The 21,462-nt window shown below is 37.9% G+C and overlaps 1 protein-coding gene across 2 annotated transcripts; it reads left to right on the top strand.

The window, feature by feature from the left end:
- The first annotated feature begins 3,361 nt into the window (after positions 1–3,361).
- Positions 3,362–21,334, top strand: LOC311092988 (uncharacterized protein). 2 transcript variants are annotated; one of them, XM_084130043.1, is made up of 9 exons: positions 3,362–3,529; positions 6,057–6,115; positions 7,006–7,026; positions 7,183–7,458; positions 8,038–8,340; positions 9,081–9,368; positions 9,480–9,658; positions 16,480–16,572; positions 17,310–21,334. In XM_084130043.1, exons 2-9 carry the CDS (start codon positions 6,070–6,072, stop codon positions 17,721–17,723), a joined length of 1,620 nt encoding a protein of 539 aa, XP_083986169.1. In that variant the 5' UTR covers positions 3,362–3,529; positions 6,057–6,069; the 3' UTR covers positions 17,724–21,334. The 2 variants fall into 2 exon arrangements, with proteins under 2 accessions (XP_083986169.1, XP_083986170.1); XM_084130044.1 differs by lacking the exon at positions 17,310–21,334 and adding an exon at positions 13,821–13,845.
- Positions 21,335–21,462: the final 128 nt, after the last annotated feature.

Raw genomic sequence — 21,462 nt, 5'->3', positions numbered from 1 at the left:
GAGGTGTTCTGCCGAATAAAATTGTATCTGATATTCAAAGTTATTCATACTTTTTTCAATTTAACTCTTCAGTAGACCGATGCAGGGGAAGAGCAAGAGGCAGAAAATGAACTAATACAAAAAGTCTTTTTTTGTGTGTGTAACTCGTAGCTCTGAGTCTGACTGCATATAAACAGAAACATATGTGTTCTTTTAACAAGAAATTATGGGAATTTTCTGCTTCGTAAAGTGCCTTAAAGTCCTTGAAGGTAAGGATACCACAGAGACCTCTTCTCCTTAAGATTGTGGATATGATGCAGTTATTATTTTCATCTGTTACAGTTCAGCATTGCGCATGAAGCATGTTTCTTTGCACAACATAAGGTCATTCAGCATTGGAAAAACATGACAAGAATTATTCTCTCCAGTGATAAAATTCTCTCCAGTGTGAATTCTCTTGTGACTTTTAGGCTTCCTTGTTGCATGAAACTGTTTCCACACTGAAAGGCTTGAAAGGCTTTTTTCCCATGTAAATTCTCATGTGATGCCCAAGATTTCCTTGTCGCGTGAAACTCTTTCTGCACTGAGAGCAGATGAAAAGCTTCTCTCCAGTGTGAATTCTCATGTGACTCTCAAGGCTTTGTTTCACAGCGAAACACTTTTCACACTGAGGGCAGGTCTGTGTAAATTCTCATGTGATGTTTAAGCTTTTCTTTTACTTCTTTTACTGAGGACAGCTGAAAGGCTTCTCTCCAGTGTGAATTCTAATGTGACGTTTAAGATTTTCTTTCAATCTAAAACTCTTTTTGCATTGAGGACAGGTGAAATGTTTCTGAATGTTTCGTCTTCCTGGGAGAAGCACCGACCGACGGCGATGGAACAGGACGAGGTGGAGACCCTAGCGTAACTGTGAGGACGACATTGCAGGCCTGGAGGGCCGAGGTGACATGGTCGGCTCAAGTAACCATGGTGGAGGCGGGGGCTTGGCAGAATGGGGCGACACCGGATGGAGGAAGGACCAAAGCAGAACCGGAGGGAAGGAGGAACTCAGTGGAGCCGAAGGGGTGGAGGCTAAGGCACAGCCGGAGGTCTGGAAGTCCGTGGCGAAACCAGGTGGAGCCGGAGGGACAAGGGAGCCCGGTGGAGCCTGAGTGATGGTGGACCACGGTGTACCTGAGGGAGCACAGACCAAAGTTGAGCCGAAGGGCAGACCAGTCGAGGTGGAGAAATGGGCCTGGAGTAGGGCTGCACTATTAATCGCAATTTACATGTAATCGCACTTAAATCGATTTGGCTTATCGCAATTTTGAAATCGCAAAGGCTGCGATTATTTGTTATGCGCAGCTTGTCATTGATGTACGGCTCTGTAAACACTGCTCCATCTGAAAGCACTGTGAGTTTGAGTCACTTATAACGTGCATTTGAAAAAGCAACACGCGTCAAACATCTTTCCAAACACGAGAATCATTTATGAACCTCTTGTCCAACAAAAGACAACATTTAATAACATGCATTTACTCCAAACTCACTTCATAACGACAGTTGAGCATCCTTCTGTGAGATGATGTGCCTTCTTACACAGAAGGCAGTCATGTATATATATGTCATGTTTAATCAAAGCGTTTCAATCTTCTGTTTATTCAGCTACAGCGATAGGGATTTCCTGGAATGATGCCGTTATTGTACTTCTGCGGTGGGGCATATTTAGCGTGTTTGCGTGAGAGCGCCCTCTGGCGTTAAGATGGAGCAGTATTTACTACCGATCAGCCGCACTCCACTGACAAGCTGCGCATAAGATAATCGCAGCCTTTGCCAAATCGCGTGCGGTTTTATTGCGATTAATCGTGCAGCCCTAGCCTGGAGGCCTGAGGTGTAGCCAGAGGATCCACTTCATTGAGTCGTGCTGGTGGTGAAGGAGCTGCGAGGCGGAGCCAAAGAGCTTGCAGGAGTCATCAGCGAGGGCGGAGACAAGGAGCTGCGAGGCACCTGCAGGACAGGCCAAGTCCAGGGGACTGAAAGGAGCCAGCATAGAATCCAGGAGTAACGGGATGGGAATGGTCCTGGGCGTGAGTGGGATATCCAGAATCATAGCTAGCTTAACCAGCAGGAGAGAGTTCGAGGGTGCGTGAGAGTTTGCTCCTCTGTAAAATTATTGAGCCAGCCAGTGATCCTCATCTGGCCCTGGGTTGAACTGTTTGAACGGCACTGTGTCCGTGATGGACCTGCCGATATGCACTAATCTAGGGATGGGTATGTCAACTGGCACTGACTCAAGGACGAACTCTGGCTGGCTCTGACTCCGTGGTTAGAGGGGGCTCAGGCTCTGGTTCTGTGGCGGCCTCGGGCATCATCATCAGGTCTGTGGTGGAGGTTTTCTCTTGCTGTCAGGGACTCTCCCGGCTGGGACGACAAACCCTATCTGGAGTGGACAAGGAGATGGCTGCTTGAAATGTGTTGAAAGTCCCGGGGAGTCGGAGTTGATAGCGTCATCCTCCGCAACTTCCATGGTGAGGGAGGATCCGCAAACCCATAAGGCAAACTCCATGAACTCTGCAAAGCGACAGTGCTCCTCCCTCAATAGCAGCATCTGTCCAAGAATGTTGTCCATTCTGTTCAAAGGTATCATCATCCCAGCGCGCTTCATTGTAGAGATCCAGAAACTCCACAATGTATTCCTCCAGCGTGCTATCTATCTATCTAGAAACTGGTAAAAATGATCTATTATTTATTATTATTATTATTTCTGTGCATTAGGACTTATGCACATAATAGCTAGGCCTATAGCTTTTTGTCCTCCTTTCCCTCCCCATCTCTTCTAATTCCTCTTAAGATCTAGAGAAGATTAAATCATTTAGTACTTTAATGTAAGATGCTGACAGCTCATATTTTACAGAAGCTACTTCAGCTCTTAGCAGTGAGCAGAGCAGGAGCACAAAGACTGGATTGTTTTGGAGTGCTGTTATTATATACAGGGTTTTGGAATAAGAAAAGAAATGAAAACATTTCCTCTTTCTTAGTTTTACACATCAACTATTGTGATCATACACTATTGTGATACAGATAAGCATGTGAATATAAGGCACCATTTAGGCATTGCATTTCCTATACAGGAAGAATTGTGTGTGCAAATACTCTAAACCTTGGCAATATTGTATTAGTAATTATAGTAAAGCTAATAAAGCTATTTGAATTTAATTGAGATAACAGTTGTTAAGTTCATTTTGCCAAGAGCTGCACGGATTTATGCTTTTATATTAGGCTTTATGTAAATGTGATTGCTCTGGTAGAGCATAGGCGAGAGTGATTTTCCGGAAATTAACGACAACATCCGAGCAAAGCCGAGCTTAAATTGCCTCTAAAACGAAATCGGACGAAGTCTTCCAGATAACGCCGATTTGAAAAACGGAAGTGTCTTTCTTTAGCAGTTTGGGGGCGATAAAGAAGGGTTGCGAAATAGGAGGAAGAAAACCAACCTTTTAAACCATATTTATTTCATATAGCGTAGGCTACCAATCCTTTTGCAGATTTGGATTTCATATAGCCTACAAAGGTAACTACACTACTTCTTTATCATATTTAAGAATGATGCTTTCACATAAGGCAAAATAAATAATAGGGTTAAATGATGCCGTTTTGTCGTTTACTGCTTTATAACTTTCTTAGATGCAGTGATGATAACATGATTTAGGGCGTTTCTATTGATGGTCTACTATCAAACAAGAAACGGTTCGCATCGGGACATTTTTTACATTTTAATCGTTATTAGGCTAAATGCAGAACTATGTGGACACGTAAAACCTTTTGCACAATTAGGCTATTTGAATGTTGTAGCCTATTTATACGTAGTTTTTAGGTTTATAGCGACATGACTGTACATTTACATTGCTCGTTTGTATCAAAATAAATTCTTATATAATTTAGCGCCTTGGTTGTAGCGCCTGTCAGTTGAAGTGGCCGTATTTGTAACACGAAAAAATATTGATTCATAGTTCATTATCGATTGATGCAGCTTCCTCTTGAATGGGACATCAAATACTGTCTACCCGTGACATGCTGCTCTCAAAGGCTAGTGGACACTAAAGCTAGTGACTTTATTATCGACACGCCGCTGAGCGCTACTGTATAACCACATTTTTTTCGCGACGCATCAGTTCTTTTATATAATAGAACCGACAGACATTACGGTAGTCTATTTGAACGTCTGTTCCTCATCTCGATAAATAAGACAACAGTGATCGTCATGTTTCATCGTGCATGTTCTCATTTCTGTACATACCCTGCTTTGTTCAAGCTTAGGCTGTATGCATAAGAACATATTTCTGGTTAAATGGGGTCCTCACAATCCTTTTGATGGTACAGGTCCAGCAGAAGACTGTGAGTGTGACACACCCTTGTCGCATCCGCGGGCCCGTGTGGTTAACGGAGAAAAGGGCAACGTTCCCTCACGACTGAAAACCACGATATAAGCTGTGTAACCTAACCATGTCAAAGCGACAGCGACTTTCGTGTTTATACAGAAGGAATCCTGTATGAAAGATAATGATTGATCGTTTAATTAGTACAGTCACAGTAATCTGAATAATCTCTCTGAGTCAGCGATTTAAAAGGCACGCGCTGAAACATGACCTGTCAGTCATAACGTATCCTCACTCAATCCATTAATTTTTTTTTTTAAGGCCAACATCTTAGCGTTATATCTTACGCTATTAAGAACTAAAAATGACCGTGCTTTCGGGTAAAGTGCACTTAAAAACCAAACAGATTTATTCAAAATATGCGGTGTTTTGAAATCGATTGTTAATCAAGTGGAAGCGGAGCAGATGCAGTTCGTTTTCACGCTGAGGCGCTCAGTTCTGATTCAATAATGAGGCCAAAGAGTAGGCCTACTTTGGCAAAGGACTTGAACAAAGAAGATTGTATTTTTCTCTTTCGCTCTCACAATTTTGAACCATATTTTGCCACAATACATGTGTTAGTGGAATATATATATATATTTCCAGTGTAGGAAACTACTAGTGAACACTTTTTATTAGCCTACTGGAAATAATTAGGCTACCTTTAGGCTCAACCTATTGGTTAAGATTAAGAATGATTGTCTAGGGCTAGGCTATAAAAGGTAAACCTTAAATCTTATAAGGGAAAGATAGAGCTTTTGGAATAAGTGGCACTGTCAGATACCTTCAAGGGATAGTTGAAGTTCAACCTTCAAGTTCACTTTAAAATGAAAATTCTGTCATCATATACTCACCCTCATGTTGTTTCAAACCTGTATGAATTTCTTTCTTCTGCTGAACAGAAAGGAAGATATTTAGAAGAATGTCAGTAACCAGGCAGTTTCTGGGTCCCATTGACTTCCATAGTAGGAAAAATATATACTATGGAAGTCAATGGGACCCAGAAACTGTCTGGTTACTGACATTCTTCTAAATATCTTCCTTTGTGTTCAGCAGAAGAAAGAAATTCATACAGGTTTGAAACAACATGAGGGTGAGTATATGATGACAGAATTTTCATTTTAAAGTGAACTATTCCTTTCAGTCTGGACAAGTAGTATACTGTCAGAAACCGGATGTCATTGCATTATGGTAAGCATCCATTACAAAGCTACTGTTTGAGAGACAGCCAACCAATCTCCTCCCTTAGTCAGATCTACAATCAGTCTTAAAGAGACACTGATCAAACTGTCACGCTGCTGTAGAGTTTGACCTAAAAGCAGTAGTGGTCTCTTGATGTACAAGAGTGAATTCAGTTAGCATTAATGATTCAGGCCTTTAGTTAGATAACTAGTGCTATTAGACTACGACAAGAATCTCTTTAAAGCCTCTTTAGTGTCATCTTGTTGCATCATGAATTTATGAAATCTTTTTTTGAAAATAATTGAAAGTTCGGTTTCATTTTAAATGCATAGCTTGAGACACCATATTCTAATTCAGTGAACAACATATTTATCAAATTAAGTGAAAAGTGTATTTTTTATATGTCATATAAGGTATCATTAATTGTTATTTCTTCCCATATCTTGCTGGAAATAAGTTTTGCTTGTTTATGTTGTTTCACAGTTGCATTTGTTTACACAGATATCCAGCCGAAATGATCATCACCTGTGTGGCCGTCTTTAGCACCCTCATGTGCTCAGGTAACTGATTGAAAACCTCTTTAGAACACATTTCTGAAGGAAGTATACAAATAAATGTTGCTACAACAAATACTAGACTTAGCCTTTCATTTGCAATGGCTTTATTTCACAAGGGCAACATTTGCAGCATCATTTATCATAGATTCTGGACTGAAAGTGCACAGTTGGCGGTTTTGACGTGGCAGAATTCCTAATAGTCCTTTCATATTGTTCGTGCTGCAGAGAAGGGAAACTCTTTTCTCAGATAGGTGTATTTTTATCGTCAGCAAAAAGCCATATATTTTTAGAGCCTGTATATTCAGGCCATTGGTTTTTTAAAAGCACGAAATGCTTGCATTTTTCTTTGTTTTGTCTTTTGAGTTAGGAGTGAATTGCTTCAACAGTAGTTTGTACATAAAGAGAGAGAGACTTTGTCTCCTTGTTATTCTCCTTCATAACTGCTGATTTCCAAGTCCAAAGTGATTTAGTTGTTGAGAGCGTAAGGGCAAATTCATTGCTATTTTGCAGCAGTTATATACTGTAGATAAGCTAAATTTGATATAATAGAAATTTGATCTGTCACCTGAGCAAATACTCTCAAATTGCCAGTGGCATTCTGAACAGTTTAGATAATTTAATAGGATGTACTGTTTTCTTTTAACTCTGTTTGCAGTTACATATGAGCAATTATTAAACACCTGCATTAATTAAAATGAAATCAAAACGGTATCAATGAGTGAAAAACATTTTAAAATGGTACTTTTTGCACAATGAATCCAAGAGGGTGACTCAGGTGACTAAATTTAAGTTTATTGTAGCATAAATGAAGACAACACTTAGATATTTGGAATAGAAATGGCTTGTCTGCCTCGATTACTTGTATTTACCTTTTTTCTCTCTCTTTTTTCCAGCTTGGTCATCAACCATTAAAGGTAATGATTCTGATATTATTATAGGCCTAATAATTACAAAGCAACTTACTAGGGCCAATCTCTTATATCTAAATTTGGTTTTTAATATGTTTCTTAATTTTCTGTAGTTAAGTGTATTATATTGTCTGACTTTCTGTCTTTCTTGTCACTATGCAGCTAAAGATGAACACCGCACTGCTTTCTTTGGAGAGGATGTTCATATTCCCGTGTCGGCTTTGGACACATCAGAGGTGTTGTTCAAGCCGAGGGTGGAGCCGGTGTTGGAGCGGGTTCTCCTGCGGAACGGGACAATTCTGGATCAAAGAGCCAAACTGAACGTTCACATCAGCCATTTGATCCTGGAGGATGTGGGCGAGGAGGATGAGGGCACATACGTGGTGAAGAATTCTGCAGCCCCAGCTGATGTCAGACGAATCATTCTCGTTGTTAGAGGTAAAAGTTATAATCCCACTGAATAAGTTCCTCCTCTGTTGGTTATTTGATAGATGACAGGAAAGGATTCAATAAGCAAAATGCTTTTTTAAATGATGAGGTCAGTACATGTTATATATAAACAGTGATTGCTGTAATTGCTGTGTGTTACTTTTTTCAGGATTCTTTGATGAATAGAAAGTGCAAAAGACCGGCATTTGTTTGAAATAGAAAACTTTTTTAATATTATAATATAACATATCTTTACCATCACCTTTGATAAATGAAATGAAAAGATAACTGACCCCAAATTTTATGGTACTGTATCATGATTTCCAAAAAAAAGCAGCAAATCAGCATATTAGAATGATTTCTGAAGGATCATGTGACACTGAAGACTGGCGTAATGATTCTATATATATATATAGAAAATGTAATTTTTTCCTGTGATCAAAGCTGAATTTTCATCATCATTACTCCAGTCTTATCTTATAAGACTATATATATCTATATATACTTCCTTTTTTTTTTTACAGTGTGTAGTCAAAAAGAATGTCCTCGTAGGTGTGTTGATATACTTCAGTTCTGTTGTTCTTCTAGACTGTGCACTAGAAACTGTGGTGAAATATGGAGAAACGTATCATATTCCAATCAACCCTGCGATCGGTCCATACACCCTTGAGTTCAGGCCTGGAGCTCTGACTCCAGTTAACCAGACCACAGAAGAACAACCTGTGGTTCTCCTCAACCAGACCGACCTCCCCACGGAACAGTACAAGGGCCGCCTCACCGTGGGGGAGAAGAAGGTCAACCTCCTTCTGGTTACAGGGGACGATGAGGGCAGCTACACCATCGTGGACCGGGATGAGAAAGTCCGACTGAGGGCCTGTCTCAACGTGAAAGGTGCAAAATCAATGTTTGTGTGAGCATTATATGAGGAGACTGTTTCAGCGCTTGATAAAAGAGAAAGCCTTACATGTGTCAAAGCCTTAAAATGGTGTAAAAGTACAAAGAGGGAAGTGTAAGAGGGAGTTCAGGAAAGAAAGAATAAAGGACCAAAAAATAGGACATGTAAGCACAAAAGACTCAGACTTTAGACTATCGGTATTCATTTTGGTTCACATTGCTGCTTATTCTTGAAACAGTTTTTGGCAGGATAAATCCAAAATCAACTCTAAAAACAAAGCTGAATATACAGAAATGCCATACTAGCACAAAGATGGTGATATTAGTTTTGACATGCTATTTTTGCTCTAATCTAAATATTACAGTCTTACAAATGAATATTTTGTCACTTTTGCCACAATTATTATTATTATTTTTTAACATAGATGATGGTTGTTCTTTGGCATGAGATGATAAAGGACATCAATGTTAAAAACAAAACTTTATTTAAAATATTTAGTAAAAAATATTTATTTGCTCATACTTTTATTTATTTACTTTAATTACATTTATTATTGCCAATAATATTTTTTAATAATACTATTATTATTATTAATCAGATAATTCTGATTATATTCTCAGCTGTTTTCAGGTACATAGAAATTTGGTGCATTAATATTGAATTCAAGATTCAATATCAGTGTATATCCAGTCAGAATTTTGAGTGTGAGCTATCATTGCTTTTTTCCATTTCACAGATCATCATATCTTTCAGCACTTGAATTATGGTGAAACCTTGAAGATCAAGCTTCACGTGGACCACGCCAAAGTCAAAATGGTCTACATCCCGGACTCTGACCACAAAGAACGACTCCTCATAGACCAGGGAGAGCTGACGGTGTCTGTTGAGTCTCTTTTTGATGGTCGAGCGTCTGTGGAAGGATCCGTATTCTACTTGAAGAAGGTCAAAGTCAGTGACATGGGTGTCTTTCGAGTGATGGACTTCTCAGGCTTCCGTATAGCTGACGTCTACCTTAACGTGGAGCGTGAGTCGAGAATTTGAGAACGTACTCTTGATTGTGTTTGGATCGGATTTTAATGACTAACAAATTGAGGTATATTACCTGTACCCATGATCCTCTCCTCTCCCGTAACAGCCTATAAGCTTCCACAACTCTATGTGGCGATCATCTCCTTGGTGTCTCTGCTGGCGTTCCTGCTGTTGGTGTGTCTGCTGTCCTGTCTGATCAAGGTTCACCGCCGGGCAGATAGAGCACGTAAGCTCTCCCTAATCGCTCAGCAGGCGGGCAAGGGCGACGGTGATGCTTTCAGACAGGTAAAACCAAACAACTTCAGACACCCCAGACGTATAGTAAAATTTACTTACTTTAAACACAATTCAATAAAAACACATAAATGTTGGATGCTGCTCCTCTACATTTGGACAGTATATTAAAGTTTGCAAAATACTCTGTCGCTCAATAGCTTGAGGGCAGTTAAAGCTGCCGTTGGCAACATTTTTTTGATCATATTCAGTGAAATCGACACTATAATCCGACAGAACAACATAAATAAGGTGGTTTTAGAAAAAAAACCCGAGCTTCTAACTCCACCTGGAGCGTGTTATTTGTTTTGCAAAAATCCACCGCTCCCGGATCATCGGGTCCAATCAGCGCAGGGGGGTGTGAGATCTGACTGTCAATCACAGGTCGTGCACACGCCACAGATCCCACTCCCCCCTCGCGCACGTTACAATCACATGCACACGCCTGAAGTTCGCAGGTGTGTTGGATTGTCGAAGCGTGATGGCGGAGAGAAAATCTACTAACAAGCTTCCAATTCCTCGGTTATTGCTATCTATCTATGGGTAGATAAGCCAGGGCAGCCTACCTCCGAGTCCATGGTGTTGATCGATGCTGAAGAGACGGACGCGTTCACATAAAATCTGGTGCACACGCACTGACGAGCACGACCTCGATGGGAGGGTGCTCGCTGGTAGTGGGGGAGGGGCATGAGAGTTGTAAACATTCAAAATTTTGGCTAAGTCGACCCAATCTGACAGACTTGCCTACTGCAGCTTTAAAAAAAATTAAAAAAATAAATAAATTATTAATTAATTATAATTATAAATTATATAATTATAAAATGAATACCTTTATTCAGCAAGGATGCAATAATTATATCAAAAGTGAAAGTAAAGACATTGTTACAAAAATCCATTTCAAATAAATACTTAAAGTTCTATTTATTCATCAGAGAATCCTGAAAAAATTTATCAGTTTCCACAGAAATATTAAAGGGGTCATATAATGCCATTTTTTGTACAAGCTAATATGATTCTTTAGGGTATAAATTAAAAGTTTGTAATATACTTTAATTAAAAATTCTCATTAGTATTATAAGAAAACACTAATTTTACCTGGTCAAAAACAGCTCTGTTTTCAGCACGCCGTTTAAGTGCATGTGTCTTTAAATGATAATGAGCTTTGCTCACCCCGCCCCTCTGTTCTGTGGGCGTTTTGCCACAACAACACACGTGCAGTGTTGCCTTGACAACAGTTGAGGGTATATTTTGAAGAATGGCAGCGGGTGTCTCTGAGGACACCGTGCAACCATATCAATTTGAACCGGAGTCAGAAAACAGGATGTTTCTGAATGGTTGGTTAATGTAATGTCACTTTTAGAGATGCGCGGATGGGCTATTATTTCATCCGCAACCGCATCACAAAACTCATCATCCGTCCGCCATCCATCCGCACCAACGTTTTTGACCAATTTTCAAAACCGCACCCGCCCGCCATCCTCTGAATGTATACATATATTTTTCATTTGATTGGTTCATTTGTTTGGTTCAACCGCCCGCCACGGAGTCCGCGGCTGTAACCACCAACCGCGCATCTCTAGTCACTTTGATCTATCTTTGTGTGTACTGGCAGGGTAGAGTAGTGAGATACGAACGCTATGTGTTTACTGATGTATACGTTAGTTCATTGACAGATTGATGTTACAGCTAATGGTCATGAAAAACTTTTTTTCGGTAATTGTAGGCTTGTCCGTGATGCGTAACATTATCTATGCAGTGTTAGGTGCAACTGTCAGTGCTGAAGCACAAAAATTTTACTGATCCGTTTAAAAAATAACCAGTCTGTGAGACTATGACTGTCATTAGGCACATAAACAACACATACTCAGACAGGAGCTAATACCTTTTTCAATGTTCTTGTTTATAAAGCAGTCTGGTGAGATGATTCGCGCAAACATGAAAGCATTGCTGTTGATCGTGGGGAATATTGAGAGACAGCTCTGTGTTGAAACGCTGCTGTCAATCAACAATCGTGGGAGGGGCGTCGATTTTGTGACGTCACAAAACCAAACGGCTTGATTTGAGATGGGGAAAACCAATTCTGGTCATATTCTAACTTATAAGCAATTTTTGAATCTCCATAACTTTCCAGTTCCACCAAAGTAATATAATACCTTGATAAAAGCTATCCCAGCAGGCTTAATTCAATTAATTAAAAATCACCTTAACTTCAGTAAAGGTAATAGTGTTTATCCGGCTTTACGCTTGGGCGAGATAGATTTTTTAGATCGAAAATGCAACAACAGATATATTCGCACAATTTTTCAAATGAAGAGAAAGGTTACTCCAAGGGGTAAATTCTATTGGGGATCCCTTGTAACAAACGTAATTTGGAGAAAGGCCTGGCTTTTGCCTAGTAAATTTTGTGTATCCAACAAAGTTCTTCAAAGTTATAAAATCCTTCATAAAATCTATCCTGTTAACTCATCCATCTCTAAATATTCTGATATTGATGAGACTTGCTGTTTTTGTGGTTTTGTTGAGGAAACTGTCACTCATTTATTTTGTGACTGTAATGTAACCAATAGATTTTGGGCTGAATTGAGTGTTTTTGTTTTTGGCCCTACAAATGTGACCCACACCTTCATTCTCAAAGAGGTTATCTTTTATAATGAAAACCCAAAGCTGTCCCTTGAGCATGTTGTTAATTTCCTTATCTTGTATGCAAAATTCTTCATCCACAAGCAAATGGCTTAAGTCTCCTTTGAGCTTCCCTCTTTTTCTTGCTGACCTTAATTCTTTTATTTCATCCCTTAGACCAGGGGTGCCCAACCCTGTTCCTGCCGATCGACTGTCCTGCACAGTTCTTCTCCAACCCTAATCAAACACACTTGCCTTTAATTTTCAAGCGATCCTGAAGACGTTAATTGGTTGCTTCAGGTGTGTTTGATTAGGGTTGGAGATAAACCGTGCAGGACAGTCGATCGGCAGGAGCAGGGTTGGGCACCCCTGCCTTAGACTTATAAATAACAAAAAAAGTGCAAAATTTTTGATGCATCATGATGATTTATTCAAAGATATGACTTAACCTTGTTGTTATGCTTTTCTTTTCTTTTTTTGTATGTATAATTACATAATGTGCTGTATGCAAATCCAGGATATTTTTTTATTTTTATTATTTTTTTATTTTTTTCGTATCATTGTTTGTTCATTGTAAGAGATGCAACCTTGCTTCACTTCCCTGAGCTTGTAATTATGTGTAAGTTCTGCAATAAAAAAAGTAAAAATAAAAAAAGATGGGGGAAAACATATAAGAAGATTTAAAAAAAAAAACACTGGATGGATTTTTATCATTTTATGATGGTTGTGTACAGGCACTGCCAACACACATTTCAGTACAATCAACTTGTAAAAGTGCATGTACCATTATATGACCCCTTTAAGAAGCACAACCGTTTTTAGCATTGATAATAATACCAAGAAGAAATATATATTGAGAATCAAATCCACTTATTAGAATAATGGCTACTAAAACAGAAATAAAAGTTATTACTATTTTTACTGTATCAAATAAATGCAGCGTTGGTGAGCATAAGTGACTTCTTTGTATTTCTTTGTATTTACAAAGTATTTTTTAGTGACATTAAAAAGTATTTCCGACTCCAAACTTTTTTAAACGTAACTGTAGGTTTATACAATATATAATGATAATTAAATCAGTTTCAGCAAATGTGATTGAACAAAACTATGTGTCTGTGTGTTTATGTAAGTCTCTTCTCTTGTCTTTGGTCATTTTTCCAGTTCATTCTGATTAACCCCTTTTAATTATTTATTAATTTTAAATGCTTATTTTTAATCATTTTGACTATTACTGAGTAATTTGTAGTTTGCTTTTACCCTGTTTTTACCGTACGAGACAAAACCTCCTGTAGCATGTTGTTGTAGCTTTAAGAAAACATCTCCCTTTCTTTCAAGCCCATATTAGAAACCTGCCAAATTCATCCCTTTTCCAACTACAAAGCAATCCAATCTTGCCAGTCTTATCTATTATCATCCATCAGTCAATACAAATATAATCTGTCTGTTTGTCTGTGGAGTGTAAAGTGAGATTGAATGTGTGTATTTCTCCCAAACACAGTTATTTGAAAGAGGTTTTGTGGTGGTTAGCTTAACACTCCATTTCTCCCCCCTAAAGGATCATCTGACGGAGTCCCTGCTGGGTGAGAGAGATTTGCGTTCCGGTGTCGTATTTTCTTATATTGCTAAGTTGATGAATCTGTATTGGTGTTGTGGTAGCGCAATAGGAGTCCCAAAAGCCTTCCTGTCACTCGTAGTGACTGTGTACCTGTCCATTATTCCCTTCGTTTTCCTCTCAGATCTCCTGAGATGAGTTACTTCAGGTGTATTGCACTGATCCTAATTTGAACTCTTAATGTAAATAGGTATAAAGGTACATACACCTGTGTGTTAAAGCTTCTGCCGTGCTTTAAACACACATGCACATATGCTATATATATGGAGAGGTAAATATGAATCTATGTGTATGTGTGTATATGTGTGCTGACTTCTGTTTATATGCTGCTGTGTGAGTGTGTACATATGGTTGGCAGTGATTGATGGAGTCACTTCAAATTTGAATTATGTCCTGTTCATATTGAATTACATTGTTGCAGATTTTGTAATTGTTAATAATTTTTCCTCTCACATTTCATGTTTTTAGCTTTGCAAATTAGATACAGAACAGAAATAAGGCTATGCTCAGAACAGAATACTAGCATACTGCATACTACAACGTGTATACTTTTTACATTTAAACTCCATATTTATGTGACACGTAAAAACAATGTATACTGCTGGTCACTATTCTATGACCTCATGAAATATCGAAAATAAAAACGTTTGTTTTGCATTTTTAGTCAAATTTTGTTTAAAGTCCTCCTGTAGTCAATACTTTTATCTCTTAAAACTCATCTGTGATCACCAAAATTAATATTTAAATGTTTTTTCCTGTGAAAAAAAATGTCTTCATACCTTAAAATAGCTTGAATGTAACTCTACACCCAATGATGTTGACTTATGAATGTGCACATGGTTTATCTTACTGCAAATTAAAAACACCACATAGACCAGCGTAAATCAACATTAAAAACTTGATTTTCACCAAAAGGGGGACTTTAAAAACGTTTGCTAGACCAATCAAATAATGGGCTAAGGAAGTGAAAATTTGCATACTTCACCCTAGACTTGCCTCAATGACGTAATTTTCATTTTCACAAACGCGTTTAAACCCGCTATATATCCGCGGTTATACTCCTGGTTGGATTCTAGGTGGGAAAATGTGGTAAAATATTTGTTGCGCAACAACTCCCCAATTACAAGCTTGTAATTTTTTTTATTTTATCTGAACGTTCAATCAGATTAAATTGCGTGTTGTTCACCAAACCTCATCCGTTTCGCGTGTTCAGTCATTCTCATAATGCTCTTGACTTCTAAATGCAACTTCTTTGCAAACGATTCCTTTGCAGTGTTCGGTTTACTGTATTAATATTTTACACACTTAATTAAGATATATATTGTGTAACCAGATAAGCCACTGACTTTTGTTCTGCCCTTCGAACAACAGTTCCTGTCAAGGTAATGTATGCTGTCATTTTGAAATGTCTGTTAAAAACATTTGGCTGTCATTTAATTTGCCATTAGCTGCAAACTCTTCATTAGACGACTATAAGGCTATTCTTTTCGTTAGGCTGTTGCTTCGTTCATAACATTTCCCTCTTTTACTTGATATCAAATTTCACACTGCTATCGTCACTTACCATGGCAAGCATTCTGCACACAATATACAAAATCCTGCATACTGCAGAAAGAGTAATAGTATGCTAGTATGCTATTCTGAACATAGTTATAGACTCCAGCAATTAATCATTTGCCAGCTTAGTGAAATTCATGTTGTCTATGTGTTTGTCTGTGACACCATTGTGTTAACCCTCAAATTATGGGTTATTGTGGTTTTTACAATATGCTCATACTGTATATATTTTGTGACACTGTGAAAGGCCAAATACAGGAGAGTTGTTGTGCTTTAAATTATTCAAACTTCATCCAGTTTTCACAATGTTACAGTATACAGTATTTCCAACAACCCTAATGTGTGTGCAGAATATTTATTCTGGATCTGCTGATTTCTCAGGCTGTTTTCACACTTGGTGTGATTTGGTTGGTCTGAACCTGAATTCATTTCCACCCCCTGCCCCCCCGCCCTCACACAACATTTCATTATTTTGCTCCAAACTGTGATACGTTTGCATCACCGGCTCAGTGTGATCACCAACAGCAGCTGTCTGCCACTCTAGCTAGATAACAGCTCAGGAGAACGAGCCAAAATGGAAAGCAAAATTCAATATTTATTGTTGTATTCATATTTTAGTCCCTTTGATTTTCACTAGCAGATTTTAACGTCACTTGCGCCTGTCATGGCAAGAGAAGCAAAGAATGCCAGAGGCAATTCCTACAGGCAAACAGGAATGACTGATTGATTATAAGACGCAGGTAAATTGGGCGACTTTTTGGACTGTCAAAAAGTGACAGTTCACTTCACTATATCAATAGCAGTTCACTTCTGCAGAAATGACTACCATACTCCACATAAACCATCCATCATACTCCCATTTTCAAGTAGATTTGTGAAGGAACATGTTCAAAAATAGCTTTCACACCCAACAAACCAAACTCGCCTTTAATGGACTCTGGTTCGAACCACAAGCTCTAGTGTGAAAAAGCCCTTGTTATGATTTTGATATTATTGCGGGACCACCAACAGCACAGTATGATTGTTTTTGACATATGTTTTTCAGGTGGTTCATGAAGTTTATACTAGATTCACAGAGGAGTCCACTGTGCAGTCCACATGGGAGAACACCACTGAGAGCACAGAAGTTGAGATCAAAGTAGGTGATTTTTTTTTAAGTTTGTTTTTTCGCCAACATGATCTTAAAGGGATAGTTCACCTAAAAATTTAAATTCTGTCATCATTTGCTCACCCTCATGTTGTCCCAAATCAGGATTATTATTGTTAACTAAAATTAATCTTAATTAATTAATCCAAAACTATAAAAAAAACTTTTTTTTAAATTGATAAGTAAAATATAAATATTAGAAGAACTTAAACTAAATGAAAATTAGAAATGTTGCCTTGCCATTACTAATTTCTCAATTACTAAAATTACTATCTGGAAATGAATAAAAACTAAAACTGAAATAAAAACAAATGAAACCTGAATAGTAATATTTAAGAAGAAAAAAAATCGAATACAAATTAAAAAAGCACATAACAAAATTACTTAAAAAATTAAGTGAAAATAAACTTGAAAAATTAACTTGAAAATATCAAAATAAAATATAGTTCAGAACATTAATAAAACTATAATAGTATAAAAATATTACTAAAATAATGGCAATGTTTCCATGGACCAGAGTATTTGAATTATTTAAAGAATTGTTATGCAGCTTGTACAACATCTGCTTATAGTTTAGATTAAAAAAAAAAATTAAATGAAATTAACAGCAACATAAAAACAAAATAATGACAGACTTTTTATTTTAGAAGAACTTTTTCTTGTTTTTATTTCTATGACTATTTGAATAGTTCAGACATTCATCTCACAGTTCTGCGGTTCACTTTTAGGGTCTTGAGGTATCGAAACCAGGTCAGTACCAGGCCCTCCAATCTGACAAAAACTTCTTGGATATGAACGACTCAGGCGTGGAGTTCACCTCGTCTGCGCTTCCTCTGGACAGTGACACAGATGTCCCCGACAATCTCACCTCTCACAAGCTCCTTCTTGAGCCCGACACTCTCGCTGGCGTCCCCCCGACCATTTCTGAGGGCGACCATAGCGCCACTCGCACCCCTGATTCCATTCTGAGCGCCAGCCCTGTTGTCCCGCCCAAATCTGGGGCTCAGACGGATGGCGACTTGATCGGCGCAACCACGCCTGAGGAAATGGTGAACGAGCTGGATGCAAAGATGAGCAAAGATGCTTCGCCACATTCTGAGAAAGCCACTAAATTGGATCCAACTAATGGAACCACAACCTGAGCAATGTAAATTAAGTTGCACTAACCAACATCTATTACACCGGTGGGGCCACTTTTCATTCGCAACATCATCTCACACTTCTAAAATCACATCTTGCTTGGACTCATCTGTTGCTTAACAAATGGTTTGGTGAAGAAGCAAAAAGAGAAGAAGAATCCAAGAGAAGCAAAAAAATGATTAAAAAATAAACTTTGAAGAACAGACACGGTCCTGCACTATGCATGCATTTGAATTACTGAGGAGTTCTTGACTAGTTTAAAGCCAAGTGCCAGATTAGAGTGGCCATGTAGTGCATGTGAAGAAGAAAAAAAACACATCACTTGTGAGTCTTGACGATACTTTTCTTTAACTTTATTTAGCCATGCCACTATCTAGAGCTTTTACGAGAGTGTCAAACTTCCTGAAACTCAAAGGACGCTTCAAGCAACACCTGAAGTGGATTGTAAATGGGTATCTTACTCACATTTTTCAAGCAGTTCATCTACAAAATGCCAAAAGAATATTTTTTTTGAGATTTCAAGACCAACCTGAATGCATCTCACTGGCAAACACACTTTCCCAGCGCTTCTCCTGGTGTGAATGCTCCCTTTTGGACCATCTGCATTGGCCTCCAGCTTTGAAGAGCTGTGCTGATAATCCCTGCCAATGGTAAACTAAACACCTTGATGAATCAGGTCCGCATGGATGACAGGTATCTGATACGGGGGCTTAACACTGTAAATAGGATCAGCTGTGGTGGAGGGTTTTGGCCCTGGTTCAGAGGAACTCCTCTGAAGAAACGGCTTGTCTCAGCAGTTTCAGGTGCTGACTCCACTAGGGTTTCTCCACAACCTGGGCCTTTCCGGTGATCTCTTTTCTTGCGCTTCTCATGCGATCCTTTATTCTCACTCATTTGAATACATTTTAGCTGCTTTGAGCTTTGCAGAAATTGGCTTGAGAATCACATACGTTGACATTTATTCACGAAGAATGATTCGCAATAAGAAGCAATGAACTTAGTGAGAGTGTAAGTGGAACTGAGTACAGGAACATGTATATTCATAACATCTAATATGGTTTTATTATGTAGGTTTGAATCATTTGTGTTTCAACAGTACACTTGAATCTGCATAGAACACATCTAGCTGTAACATGCTAGTTAAACATTAAGTCTTGGATTTTTTTGGGAGGGTCTACTAGAAAAAGTTTTCATTTGTAACTTGCAGACCTTTCTCATGCTCAAACAGCAACATGCTAAAAAAGCTGAAAATGTAAAAAAGACTAATAGGTCCTCTTCAAAATCAATGATCACATACTTCAGATTTAATAATTGCAAATACCTTATTTGCAAAGCTGTCTGATCCTTCTTCATACCATACACTCTTATCTTTATTGGCTTCGATGGTTCCATGCAGAACTATTCACTGAAAGGTTCTTGGGAAACCCAAATTGGTGGTTCTCTGTCATTGTTGCGAAAACCCCCTTTTGGAAACTTTAAAAGTGTATAGTTCTAATTCTCTTTCATTATTCTTCTCACAGCACTTGATTTTTAGGTTAACATTACTTGATTCTACAGGATAAATGTGTTTATACAGGTAAATGATAACGCAATATTAAAATGAGCTGTAGCTGGTGGGTGGAGTCTTGCATCATGGGGCGTGGCTTAGTCTGTTGGTAAGATCGCTACCTCATGTTTTAATGTCTGAATGACAGAGGGAAACTGGCAAAAAAAAAAAAGAGACAGGGTGTCGAAAAAAGCACAATTAAAGGACTAAATCCTTGTAAAGATGTGAATTAAATTTGAACTAATCTAAATACAGTGGTTTGCAAAAAAATTATGGAAAAAACAGGTCAAATTACGAATGAAATGGATCCCTTTTTGCTTTGATTTAGTAACTGCATTCAGAACAGGTATAGATTGTAATTTTAAAGCATTGTATGAAAGGTAAAAAAAAAAAAGGTTTTATATATTGCATTGATACTTAGATATATTTCATGATCAAGCCCTAATTTTTTGACTAGCAAGCCTTTTAAATCCCTTCGCTTCACTTCAGAAATTGTATTGTTAAAGTTTGTTCTTATGTCACATGACTGAATGTGCCGTTATATGAAGCAATATTTGGCCTCATTTATCAAACATGAGCAGAGCAGATTTATGTGTAAATTGTCCATAAACCCATTTTTCAATAATGCTTATACTCAATTCAGTGGAACATTTTATGTAAGAATGTATTCATTCTTGATTTACACACATTTGTTCCGTTCATGTTTCCTAAATGAGACCACACACACACACAAACAAGACACACTTCTGTACATAAATATATTGCATGCCAATGATCAATACTCTTTCACTCCAATGATTGCTGGATTCTCATGCATTTCCCTTAAAACAAGACCTTATCGAGGTAAAAAAAAACAAGAAACCTTTAGCACTTCCATGCTTTACTAAAATAAGAAACAAAATGCTTTGACTGCTTTTTATCTTTGCACTTGAGAATGATTTTGATAATGCAAAACTCAAGATATACTTCACTGAGACTATTATTATTGCTATTTATTAATTATACTCTTTATATATGCGCTGATGTCATAGATATAGTCTATATACACTATTAAAAGCATCACAGAAGCATGCTAAACTAGAGGTTGCCTGCTAGAAAGGAGATTTCATTGCATTACTTTGCCTCTGATGAGAAGTATTCTTAATGTCAATGTTATTTTAGCGGCTAATATGAAATTGTTTTCAATGTTAGCAAATAATGGATGTCAAATTTAGGATTATGCAATACAGTCATGAACATAACTGGGCACAACAGAATCAAAACTCACTAGCTGGTCAATCTAAGGAAATGGTAATACTTTTTCTGATAAACTAGTGTTCAGTCAGAATAAGCAGGTGTATAAACTTGATTGTACTTGAACAAATGCATTCACCTCTTGAAGTTCAGTGCGAGTCAGATTTACAAAGGTCATTGCTTTTAAATATGTTGAAATTTGCGTTTGCGTTCGGTGAATTGAACTTTACCCTGAGTAGTTTGAGCTTGATAAATCAAATTAAGAGTGCACTTATCGCAGTGAAAAGTGCACGGTAAAAAGATTTGTCAGTATTTTGGGGTAAAGGAACCATAGCAATACGAGTCCATCCTGTAAGTCTGCTCAGGTTTGATCAGCGGTTTACACAGATGCTGGCATCACATTATCAAACGAGCTCAGGAGTGTGTGCTTTCCTCATCGACTTATGCTGAGTTCATTGGTATATCGATCTTTTGTCAGCTTAAGAGTTCTCAGGACAGGAGACAGGTTTCGCAAAGTGCTTTATTCATCTGCAGCTGTCTTGGAAAAGTTGTGATTGTGATCATTATAGCATTTTTCCTCTTTCGGATGAGCATTGAAACTCAGATGTATTTGCTTTACGCCAGATAACAGGCAAATAACTGATTTCCAGAACCATGAATATTAACAATACTTCAGTCATGTACAAAGTAGGGTGCAGAAGATATTTTTTTGGCTGCTTTGTTAATTTAGTATTACATGTGGCTTCATAGTTTGACTTCAAGCACAACTTTAGTTCAACTTTGTTTTTTTCCTAGTGAATGAAAGATGAAAATAAAAGAACTTTAACAATCTCATGGTTGATGTTCTTGTCTGTTTGTTTTTTCTATAATGCATAATTACTACTATTTAGACATTAAATGAACACTATAAACTGTATGACTCCTTAAGCATTAATATACAAAGGCATGTTATTCAGTAATAG

The sequence above is a fragment of the Abramis brama genome (genome assembly GCF_963993115.1).
Source record: "Abramis brama genome assembly, chromosome: 12".
NCBI classification, from domain to species: Eukaryota; Metazoa; Chordata; class Actinopteri; order Cypriniformes; family Leuciscidae; genus Abramis; species Abramis brama.
This window is presented reverse-complemented; position numbering and strand designations above follow the sequence as displayed.

What these genes read in the sequence shown, in the direction of transcription:
- LOC311092988 (XM_084130043.1), top strand. Translation starts at nt 6,070, where the DNA reads ATGATCATCACCTGTGTGGCCGTCTTTAGCACCCTCATGTGCTCAG. An exon ending in TAGCACCCTCATGTGCTCAG is followed by an intron (nt 6,116 to 7,005) that starts GTAACTGATTGA and finishes TCTTTTTTCCAG; the next exon opens with CTTGGTCATCAACCATTAAA. An exon ending in TTGGTCATCAACCATTAAAG is followed by an intron (nt 7,027 to 7,182) that starts GTAATGATTCTG and finishes GTCACTATGCAG; the next exon opens with CTAAAGATGAACACCGCACT.